This window comes from Lagenorhynchus albirostris, chromosome 8, assembly GCF_949774975.1.
Source record: "Lagenorhynchus albirostris chromosome 8, mLagAlb1.1, whole genome shotgun sequence".
NCBI lineage: Eukaryota > Metazoa > Chordata > Mammalia > Artiodactyla > Delphinidae > Lagenorhynchus > Lagenorhynchus albirostris.
Window position 1 is genome coordinate 79,916,832 of NC_083102.1, and position 12,667 is coordinate 79,929,498.

The following is a 12,667-nucleotide window of genomic DNA, read 5'->3' on the forward strand; positions in this document are numbered from 1 at the left end:
GTATAGTTGATATACAATGTCGTGTTAATTTCTGGTGTACAGAAAAGTGATTCAGTTATATATATATGTGTGTGTGTGTGTGTGTATATATTTGTACATACATATATTCTTTTTGATATTCTTTTCCATTATGGTTTATTGCAGGATATTGAATATAGTTCCTTGTGCTATACAGTAGGACTTTATTGTTTATCCTTTATATATATAATAGTTTGCACCCCTCTCCCACCCCTCTCCCCCCGGCAACCAAAATTCTCTATGTCTGTGAGTCTGTTTCTGTTTCATCAATAAGTTCATTTGTGTCATATTTTAGATTCCACATATAAGTGATATCATATGGTATCTGTCTTTCTCTTTCTGGCTTACTTCATTTACTATGATAATCTCTAGGTCCATCCATGTTTCTGCAAATGTCATTATTTCATTCTTTTTTATAGCTGAGTAGTATTCCGTTATATATACATATATTGATCACAGCTTCTTTATTCTTCTGTTGATGGACATTTAAGTTGTTTGCATGTCTTTGCTATTGTAAATAGTGCTGCTGTGAACATTGGGGTGTATGTATCTTTTTGAATTATAACTTTGTCCAGATATATGCCCAGGAGTGGTATTGCTGGATCATGTGACAACTCGATTTTTAGTTTTTTGGGGAACTTCCATACTGTTTTCCATAGTGGCTGCACCAATTTACACTCCAACCAACGGTGTAGAAAGGTTCTCTTTTCTTCACACACTCTCCAGCATTTGTTATTTGTAGACTTTTTAATGATGGCCATTCTGACTGGTGTAGTTTTGATTTGCATTTCTCGAATAATTAGTGATGTTGAGCATCTTTTCATGTGCCTATTGGCCATCTGTATGTCTTCATTGGAGAAATGTCTACTTAAGTCTTCTGCCCATTTTTCGACTGGGATGTTTTGTTGTTGTTGTTACTGAGTTGTATGAGTTGTTTGTATATTTTGGAAGTTAAGCCCATGTGGGTCACACTGTTTGCAAGTATTTTCTCCCAGTCCATAGGTTGCCTTTTCATTTTGTTTATGGTTTCCTTTGCTGTGCAAAAGCTTGTAAGTTTGATTAGGTCCCATTTGCTTATTTTTGCTTTTATTTCTCTTGCCTTGGGAGACTGACCTAAGAAAACATTGGTATTACTTACGTCAGAGAATGTTCTGCCTATGTTCTCTGCCTATGTAGGAGTTTTATGGTGCCACGTCTTATATTTAAGTGTTTAAGCCATTTTGAGTTTATTTTTGTATATGGTATGAGGGTGTGTTCTAACTTCATTGATTTATATGTGGCTATCCAGCTTTCCCTATACCACTCCACACAAAAACTACTAGAACTGATAAATGAATTCAGCAAGGTAGCAGGATACAAGATTAACATACAGAAATCTGTTGTATTTCTTTACACTAACAGCGAAATATCAGAAAGAGAAAGTAAAAACACACTCCCTTTTAAAATTGCATCAAGGGCTTCCCTGGTGGCACAGTAGTTAAAAATCCTCCTGCTAATGCAGGGGACATGGGTTCGAGCCCTGGTCCAGGAAGATCCCACATGCCGTGGAGCAACTAAGCCCATGCACCACAACTACTGAGCCCACGTGTCACCACTACTGAAGTCTGTGCACTTAGAGCCCGTGCTCCACAACAAGAGAAGCCACCACAATGAGAAGCTTGTGCACCACAACAAAGAGTAGCCCCTGCTCACTGCACCTAGAGAAAACCCGCACGCAGCAACGAAGACCCAACACAGCCAAAAATAAAATAAATAAAAATAAAAAATTATAAAATAAAATTGCATCCAAAAGAAAAACATGCTTAGGAATAAACCTGACCAAGGAGGCAAAAGACTTACTGCTGAGAACACTAAAACATTAATAAAGGAAATTGAAGATGACTTAAGGAAATGGAAAAATATCCCATGCTCTTGGATTGGAAGAATTAATATTGTTAAAATGAAAATACTACCCAAAGCAATCTACAGATTTAATGCTATCCCTATCAAATTACCCATGACATTTTTCACAGAACTAGAGCAAATAATCCTAAAATTTACATGGAACCATAAAAGACCCAGAATGCCAAAACAATCCTGAGGAAAAAGAACAAAGATGGAGGTATAACCCTCCCAGACTTCAGACAATACTACAAAGTTACAGTAATCAAAACAGCATGGTACTGGCACAGAAACAGACATGTGGATCAATGCAACAGAATAGAGAGCCTAGCAATAAACCCACACACCTATGGTCAGTTAATTCTTGGGCAAAGGGACAAGAACATACAATGGAGAAAAGACAGTCTTCTTTCTACTTTTAATCATAGCTGTGTATCATGTTGTAAGATAAATATCTTCTCTAGAGTAGGATTAATTTTTATTCTTTTAATACAACCAAAACATAAATTTTGGGACACCAAGAGACCTGGAGGCTGGTCAAAGCAGTTTTTACTGCCCATTTACTCTCTACTCCAAACACAATGACAAAACACCCACACCTGGCCTCTATGTGTGCATTGTCTTCTTCAGTTCAGAGGCCCAAGCAGATCTATAGTTTCTGACCCCCCACCCACCACTCTCCCTCATCCTGTGGAGAGAGTGAAAACAGTGTCACCATCCATATGCATCTGTTTCCAATGACAAAGGTTTTCTGAACCAGTGAAAGGGCAAGCACGACTGATAGTGATAACTCATAATTAATGCAAGCGTCCTTTGAGATCACCTCAGTAGGTATGTTCCTCTCCTCCTTTAGTATAAAAAATAAGGAACAATCTGGAGTAGGAAAAATTTAACAAGAACTTCACAAGTACCACACTGTGAAGCATGTGAATTTAACCTTCCAAGAAAAAAATAGGCAATGTGATGCTTTGAGAACTTTAGTTAGCAAGTGTTTAATTCTACCTTTCTTCTGAAGTGAGAAAGTGGTAAACAGCAACAATAAATTTTATATGCTTGGCATGTTGGAGTTTTAGAGGAATATGACCCATAACAGTGAATTTTTCCGAGAAAAAAATTGTCTTGATGTTTCATTTCATCATGTTCAGTGGTGTGATCAATTCTGTCCACAACTCCTATTGGCTCCAAATACTGGGAGTATTTTCCTTGACTCCCTCCTTATCAGGTAGAATACTCTTTTTTCCCCTCTATCCCAGTTACTGTTTGAGAGATGGAGCAGTAGTAGTTCTATCCAATTTTCTATGCCTTTGGAGGAAAGAAATAGAGCTGTTTCACAGGTAGATTTGCTGCCCTGATTGACTACGTTTTGCTCTCTCTTGAGATTTGATTTAAATGGTTTTTGGTTTTGTTTTTGCTTTTGTTTTGCCAGCATTCACTCAACCAAGCCCAGGTATGTCTTACTGCAATGAAAAGACTCTCTCAGCTTTGGATTTTGCTCCTCCTTAACCTTGGATCCCCAGTAAATGGGGAGCACTTGTTGTTTTTCCTATTTTCAGTGAAACCCTCAGATCTTCCTAGCGATTAGCCAAAGCTGCCACTCTCAAGGGTTTAGTATAACTTTTCTGGGGCTGCCTAAACTCATTGTTCATCCACTTCTCTGTGCTGGGGACTTGGTGATAATTCTCAGGATTTTGGCAATTCATCTCTCTTTTTCCTGGCAAAATTTTGTGATACGTGGTATGGTTGGGGATGCTGCTAAGCTGAGCCTTCCCAGAATCTGCCTTTCCATTCCTACACACCACTCAGCATTTTCTGGCAGGAGACTATTCTTTGGTTAGTTGCTACTGGCTAATACTTTCCTGAACTTTACTTTTTCCCCTAGTTTTTCTAGGTATTAAAGAAAGGAGATTCTAACATCTGTCTTCTTTTCTCATTTTTATATTGAAGATTCTTCATTTTCCTGCAAAGTTCTTTAAAATAAAACAGGTTGATTTGAATGGGCTTGTTTATACTTATTTAAAATCGTTCAGTAACCTGAGCTAGATGGTCCCTCACAAGTTCAAAGAACTATATTAGACATGTTTGCTGTTTCTGCCTGTCAGGAATGTGTAAACAGAATGTGAGCTGATAGTATTAGGGTATATCCAGGACACTAAAATGTTTACACCAAATCACTGAGAGGAGCGTAGTGTCATAGTTAAAAGGCCACATGCCATTTGTAAATCATAATATTAAGGCCACATGTTATTGACTAAATTCATTATTGGTTTTTCTATTTTATTGATGCTAGTCAAAGTACCAGAATTTTGATTCATTAATTTTATCTACTATTTTTCTATTTTTTCTATATGCTGCCTCATTAATTTCTCTGTATATTTTTCTTATTTATTTTCTTGTACTTTCTTGTATATTACTTTGTTGTTCTTTTTCTAGCTTTTGGAATTTTAAATCAATTGTATTTTTAAAAATTTTGTTGATGGAATATTAATGCATATATGCACTTCCTTCTGATCGCTGCTTTAAATGATATAGGTGTTTAAGACTGGTGATTTTCCTCTGATCATTATAAATTCTCATTGATTCTGATAGTGTTTTCATTATCATTGTTTTTCAGAACTTCTGTATTTTCTCATTGTATTTTTCTGTTCAGCCAAGAATTGTTTCGTTAAAGCCTTTGTGTGTGTGTGTGTGTGTGTGTGTGTGTGTGTTATCAGACAATGTATTAGCTTCATTTTATAGAATTTACCATTGTCTACTTTGTAAGTCAATATATAATCAATCGGTATGATCCATGTTCCATATTTAATTGAGGAAAAGATATTTTCTTTCTTATCAGAGTGTAGTGTTTAATATATACATCCTGAGATCTGCTATATTGGTTCTGGCGTCTCAGTATTCTGTCTTTACGTATTTTAGTCTACTTCACCTGTCTTGTACTGAAAATACTGTGTTAAAGTATTTTATTATTATTCTCTTTATTCTGGCTTTCATCTCCTACATCTTTACACCTTATTTTCTAGTTTCAACCTATTTTAATGGTGCACAGATATTCATAATTGTTGTGTCTTCATTATGATTTATGGATGTTTAACTTTGTAACATGTCCTTTTTTTTGTCTTGTTTACTACATTTCAAACTGATTTCTATTTAGCCTCACAATAAGATATCAACCCCTACTCTCTTATTGTTTCCATACATCTGGCATGCTTACAATTTATGTATTTGTGACTATTTGAAACAAAACTAAGTTTTAGCATAGCATAGCTCATAAGCTTTGCTTTATGGGCCAATCTGAATATCTTTTTAAAAATATGCTCACTGAGCCTGTTCATGTTTATTGATATGACAGATATGTTTGATCACAACTCTGCATTTTGTTTTATAACTATTGTGTATATGATGTTAGATTTGTTGTGTTTCTTCCTCCGTTTGGTGTCTTTAATTTTTTTTAATTTATTTTGTAATTAAGAAAGCTTTGTATCTTTGTTCCAATGATTGTCTTTTTTTATACCTTTCATTATGTTTGCTCTTCTTACTTACCATTTACCATCTGTCTTGTCAATTTTAAATAGTATAACTTGGGTCACCTACCATTTACCTATACAAAAATCAACAATCTCATTTTACTTGTCCCTTTCTCTCCCTTTGTCATCCATCTCTTTCAGTTTCATTCTTTATACTCTATCAGAATACATGACAATTACATGCTGCCCTTCTACCCACCTATATTCTGACTCTTACTTTAGTCTCAGTTCTACAATTAAATGTATTAAATATTCACCATCACTCCCTTGGCTGAAGTCTCTCTAGTTATCTCTTTGATGTGATGAAATTCATCCTCTCATATATTTCTTGAGAAGGAATTTTTCTATGGTATTCTTGAGTTCCTTATGCTTAAACTTATGGGCTTGCTGCTTGAAAGACACTTTAGCTGTATAAAAAAATCCTTGGCTTGCACTTTATTTTCTTGAATTTCTCAAGGGTAAAGCTAACACCCAGCTACTGTGAAGTATCTATGATCATTGGCTGCTGAATTATCACGATTTAACTATGTCTAGAAGAACTGTGTTTCAGTTTATAAAACATATGGAGGGCAACTTTGCCTATTTGGGGAACTTAGTGTTTTGAAAGAAGGAAGAGAGCAGGCCAAAGTATGGTATTGGTAGATAGTTTTCCACATGTTAGGGTACATCTAGACATGAAAATATAAGTTAATTAAAGCAAAAATTAATGCAGGGAAGAAATGCATTCTAAAAACCCATATCCAAATGTGTGATAAAATTAAATTGAAATGATTAAATAACTACAATCTAATAGATTTTGTACATGATGCTTTTGTTACTTTAATTTCCAATTGGAGATTACTCAACTATATTCTTTAACAGTCATTCTCAAAGCATGTTCCAGAAATCCTCGTGGGTCCCCAAGACTGTTGAAGTGCATCCAGGTCAAAATTATTTTTTAAGTATACTAAGATATTATTTACCATTTTACTGTTTTGACATTTACATTGATAATGCAAAAGCAATGCTGCAGAAAACTGCTGGTGACTTAGCATAAATCAGGGCAGCAGCACCAAATTGTAGTAATAGTGACTGTATTTATTTATTTTTTACCACCATGCACTTATATGAAAAACTTGCCTGTTTCACTTAACAATATCCTTTATAAAGAAATTAAGATTCTTGTTATTAAACCTAGACCCTTAAGTACATGTGTTTCTAATAGTCTATGTTCTAGACTATTCTGTGTGATAAAATGGGAACTACACACAAAGCACTTCTGCTGCATACCAAAATATGAACGTTGACTTGAGAAAACATGTTAGTGCAATTTATTTGAGTTGCAAGCTGAGCCAGCCTCTTTTTACAAGAAATATCATTTTTACTTGAAAGACAACTGACGGATAAACTCTGCCTATTCAAACGTTGGTAACGTTAACCCTTGGTATCCATGGGAGATTGTTTCCAGGAGCCTCCTCAACCTCCACAAATACCAAAATCTGCTTACACTAAAGTCCCTTATATAAAATGATGTGATATTTGCATATAACCTATGCACATCCTCCCATATACTTTAAATCATCTCTAGATTACTTATAATACCTAATACAATGTAAATGTTATGTAAATAGTTGCCTGCATGTGGCAAATTCAAGCTTCGCTTTTTTGAACTTTCTGGAAAAATTTTTTTTTGATACTTTGATCTTCAGTTGGTTGGATCCATGGATGCAGAAGCCATGGGTGCAGAAGGCTGACTGTATTCAGCTGCCATTTTCTCAAAAATTAACAAAGTGAGTTTTTCACTTTGATAAAAACAATTGGCAATAGTTGTTGTCAATAATAAAAATCAACTTTTAAGTAAAAATAAAAATTTCCAAAACTTATACCTGCCTCCCTGAGCTTGTCAGCTTTTCAATAGTCAGAATTTTTTTATGATATCGATGGTGATATTAAGAAATGTGCTTTTAATATTGTATGAATTGTGTCAATGTTTTTGAAAACCTGCATAACTCAGTAAACCGGTATTTTCCAAAACGAACAATATAGGATGTTACCAATTCAGGCATAGTTAACTGGTCCATTCAAGGTGCAAGATAGACAATTGTATTTTAAAGTAACAGTCCAAAGGTTCACTGATACGGTTTCAGATTTCACATTTACACTAATCTTAAAGAAACTACCACTTTTCAAGTGTTAATGTAGTATCAAAGATTGTCCACAGTTGTCTGAAAGGATATTAAAATACTCCTTCCTTTTCCAACTATGTATATATATCTGTGTGAGACTGTCATATATTTCAAATAAAACAGCATATTGATCTGGATTTAGTGTAGAAACAGGTATGAGAATCCAGCTGTCCTCTATTAAGCCAAGCACTAATGAAATTTGAAAAATATAAAATGTCACTCCTCACTATTTTTTGTTGCTTTGGAAAATACAGTTATTTTTCATTAAAATACTTATTTATAGATATATTGTTGTCATTTTAACTGAATCAATAAATAAATTTTTAAATATCCAATTTTACTTTTTAATTAGAAATTTTAATGTTCTTTGAGTACCACCATTTTTTTTAAGACTATAAATAAATCCTGAGACGGAAACATTTGAGAACAAATGATCTACATCCGTGTTAAAGACCTTTAATAGATTCCTGTTGTTCTAAAGGTAAAACCCAAATTCTTAACATAGTACCACTTAACAGTATCTTATAATCACACGAATATTTATTTAGTTCCTCAGTCCCATTATGTTGCCTTTTGTGAACACACTGTTCCTTCTCTTTATAATGTTCTTCTTCCCCGCCCATGTCACCTAGTTAATTCTTTCTTATTCTTCTGGTTTCAGCTCATGAAGCCCTTTCCTAGGCTTTTCTGTATCCATGCTCTTGTACTTCAGAACCTTTCCTCTCTTTCTAATTGTACACTTATTGACGAAAATATTTCATTGATGGATTTCTTCCCAATAGACAGAAAAACCATAAAACCAATAAGCATGTGTATGTTGGCTTATCATTGTATCCATTCTTCCTAACAGAGTGCTTATCACAGAGTAGGGTGGAAAATAAAATATTTGTTGGTGAATGGTAAGTGGATAAATATATGCATCGATAGAGAAAAGGATGAACTATAAAGAATTTGACCTAGTATGAATAGCTTCTTCAGTAATGTAAAGATTCAAGATAAACACTAGAAAGAAATACATTGAATTCATTTCAATCACTCATATTTTCCCTTGTGTAATGTTATTGCCATATACTCTTGTTGCCTACTTCTTTTACAAGAAAAATAGAATGGAAGTAGATATAATATACAACGACATTTAGTTGTATTAGCAAGTGTTCTTTTGCAAGCCTGGTAAGTAGTGAGCAATTGTCGGCAAACAACTTCTTGCATTTCACTTGACTTAATGCTGCCTATATATTATATTAGAATTCTATTATTTTTATGTATGACTGTCTTCCTATAGTCCCCTGTAGTCTCATCTATTACCTCTTTTGGCCTAAAAATCTACAATTGAGTAATACCTACTTGCATTTCTTCCATACCCCTCTTGTTACTTGCTTATCATTATACTTAACATACTTTATTGTAAGCATATAATTTATCAGTCTCCCCATGAGGCCTTCCTCTCCTTAAGGGCTGGGACTGTATTTTATTCATCTGTGTATCCACGGGATGCGATAAGGTGTTTAGCACTTGATAAACACTCAATAAATGAAAATATGAGTAAATTATTGAACTAACCACTTAATTAATGGCATGACATATTCCTTAACTTTTTAATTAAATTGTTCCAGTTAAAACTCAGGTAATGGGAGAAATCAAGATTGCACTGAAGAAAGAAATGAAGACAGATGGGGAACAACTCATAGTTGAAATCCTCCAATGCAGAAATATCACCTACAAATTTAAATCTCCTGATCACTTACCAGGTATCTAATTTTATGATCATGAGCAATATAATGTATCTAGGAACTCTTTAGGAGTATGTCCTAAATAGCTAAAAAATGCTAATTAAAATTTGGGCTGTGTACCAAATATATCTGAAAAATATGAAATAAGAATGAGTTTCTCTTATATAGAGCAAGTTGATATTTTACTAGTTAAAAATTAGATTTTTTCAACACAAATGTAGAGTGATGTATTTATTATACAACAAGAAAACATTTAAGTTGCTAAGAAAATTGATGTATATTTTAATTACTCTATGTTGTCTGAAACAAATTGTTCACAGGCTACTGGCTTTGTGTAAAATGTAGGAGAACTGTCCATATACAATTATAACTCTTTCAGTGGAAAATTGTATTATTAATGGACACTTAACAAGCTGAATTCTTATTTTCAGATTTATATGTGAAAATATATGTGATGAATATTTCTACCCAAAAAAAGGTGATCAAGAAAAAAACAAGAGTATGTAGACATGATCGAGAGCCTTCATTCAATGAAACTTTTAGATTCAGCCTAAGTCCTGCTGGACATTCTCTTCAGGTAACTCATACAGTTCCAATTTTTAGATTTTCATTTATACTGTAGTTATTTCCCATTTAATTATTCAATATTTAAATGCCAATCATACACTATGTGATATTTTATAAGTTAATTTTTAGAGGTAACTTCCCAGGGGCCCTTTAAAATTCCCCAACCCGCTCATCCCACTCATTTAGCTACCAAGTTGCCTCTCCTACCAACTCAGTTTCTTTTACATAGATTTTTTCCATGCTTACTGCCACACTAATTCTCTTGTGTCCTCATCTTTGTTATGCAAATCATCTCAGCAGTATATACCTGGCCTACTTGCCATCAATATCTTACCCTTTAATTCATTTTATCACACTGATGGCAGAGGTTATCTTTTAAAAACACTGGCTAGGTTACATTGAAACCCTCCAGTGATTCATCATTAACCTGACTCATTCAGAGTCCTCTAAGGTGAGTTCTAATTGTATTGACTTAATTTCATCTCCTTGTATACATTTCCACTCACGCTTGACCCCAGTCACACCAGAATCTTGAAATCAAGTTAAACCTCTAATTCTTTGCTCATATTCTTCCTCTCCTTCAATACTCCCTTCTCCATCTCTCTCCATCTATCGCAATTTTCCATGTCTTTTGATGTAAACAGCTCTTTAATAATGACCCTGGGTATAATTTATCACACCTTATTCACATAATGTTTTGCTTATCTCATTAGGCCATTAATCCCAGTCTTGTACAACAATTTGTGTACTTATCTCTCACTGCTTCTGTACTATCAGCTTCTCTAGTGCAAGGCTTGATTTTCGTTGCTCTTTGTTTTGTAGCCTAGCACAATGCTTGTGCATAGTATATCTTTAGTAGATAGAGAGACATGGAATGAAAGAGGAAAAAGGAGGAGGGAGGGAAGAGGTGAAAAAATGTGGGAAGAGAAGACCATGGTACTGGCACTTAGAGGCCTGTACTAGAGACCTATATAAGAGATATTGCAAAGCAAAAACTGCACTGAGAGGATTAATTGACATTAGAGTTGAAGGGAGTAAAAAAGTTAAAGGATACTCTGAAATCTGTGTGAACAAACGTGTCAATCACAGAGATTGAGTAGTTACAGAAGGGATGGATAGGGAGAAAGAACATGAGTTTTTCTGAAATGTGATAAACTTGATAGGAAGGCAGGGTCCAAGTAAAACATATAATGTGCCATTTGAAATCCCCAAACCAGAGGCTAAAAGAGACAGAAAAGTAGATTTTGAAGTCAGAAACGTAACAGTAAATTTTAATCAGGAATAAAGATGAATTATCTGAAGGAGATTCCGAAAAGGAAGAGAGAGCATGAGAGAAGAATTGTCAAGGATTAATGGTTATCTCCATCTCAATTTCTCTACCTTTCTTTCAACTGATCCCTAAAAGAAAAATATTTCTTGAGTATGAGATCCCGTGGAATTTCAACTAGTGTAAGCTCTATGTATGACAAGAAGCCACTTTGGAAGTGCTTCCTATAATAAAATTCCCAGTAAATTAAATGGCATTTAAAGTCAGTATTATGTTCTATCCGCCTTGTAAACTCGTATCTATGTACTCACCACTCAAATAATTCTGTATTTGAGTTAATATTTCATTAAGTAATAAAACATGCACCTAGCAAATTTCTTTTTTGAAACTTTCAATCAGTTTAATCACAAACCTAGTTAGAGTTAGCTAGGTTGAGCTAGCTAGCTAATAGTATCTAGAATTCTCCTGTCCTTCAGGATATGTCTTTGCCTTTGGGAAATGTTGAGGTAAATTAATTAATATTATGCAAATCTTTTGAGAACATGTTAGTTATCAGTTCTCCTACGAGTATGCCTGCTATTTCTCTCACCCTCACCCTTTCTTGTCTCTGTTACTTCTTTGATGAGCAAGTGTCCATAAAGGAGGTTGAAAATATACACACAAATATATATAATTTTGGCTATTTTTTCTAGATTTTACTTTTTTCCAATGGAGGGAAGTTTATGAAAAAGACCTTGATTGGTGAAGCCTGTATCTGGCTAGACAAAGTGGATCTCAGAAAAAGAATAGTCAACTGGCACAAACTTTTGGTCAGTCCTACTCAAGCCCACTGAAGACATGTGTCTGCTCAGGGTATAGAAAGTGCTTTACACAGTCTTAAATCAAGACTATAGTCGAATACTATTGTTCTAAGCTATGTTTACAGGGGTAACCATGAGAAGAAGAACAAAAGGCAAAAACGTACTCAAAGACTTGCAAATGTATTGTTGTGGAACATAGAAAAAAAAACCTCAAATGAAAAAGTTCATATATTGAAGACAAGAAAAAAAGTTCTCAAACCTTGGATTTCTTGTGGCTGTCAAGAAAAACGGTGAGAGAAATTTTGTTTGCTTAATGCAAAAATTTTTGAGTAGAGTTGAGCTACAGCTATCTAAAGGCTGAGACTCAAAGATTAATATGTTTTCTAATGCAGACAAAAGTAATCCTTTATGCAAAAGAACTTGGTTGAAAGGAAAAAACTAATGGAACAAATCTCAGTTTTAAAAAGTCTCTTCTTCATCTTATCTTCTCAGACAACTAACTGTTTTGAGATTCTGACATAGGATACACCTACAATATGTGTCCAGACTAGAAGTGAGGAGCTTGTGTTTACAGGAAAAAGGGAGCCAGGGATGTAGAAATTATAACTTTTAGATCATGTTGTACAGGTTTTCTCTGTGTCTAAATGTTACAAGGGTGAACACCACCAGTTTTAGAATTCATGTTGTAAAAGCACACTAGTAAAACTTGAAATAAAGT

The 12,667-nt window shown here is 34.3% G+C and overlaps 1 protein-coding gene across 1 annotated transcript in view; it reads left to right on the forward strand.

Annotated features, from left to right (window-relative positions):
- PCLO (piccolo presynaptic cytomatrix protein) overlaps positions 1-11,982 on the forward strand; it is a 365,674-nt gene extending 353,692 nt beyond the window's left edge. Inside the window, exons 23-25 of the mRNA XM_060156163.1 lie at positions 9,199-9,333; positions 9,747-9,892; positions 11,842-11,982. Coding sequence (XP_060012146.1) covers positions 9,199-9,333; positions 9,747-9,892; positions 11,842-11,982 — 422 coding nt within the window. The remainder of the gene's footprint in view (positions 1-9,198; positions 9,334-9,746; positions 9,893-11,841) is intronic.
- The last annotated feature ends 685 nt before the right edge of the window (positions 11,983-12,667 follow it).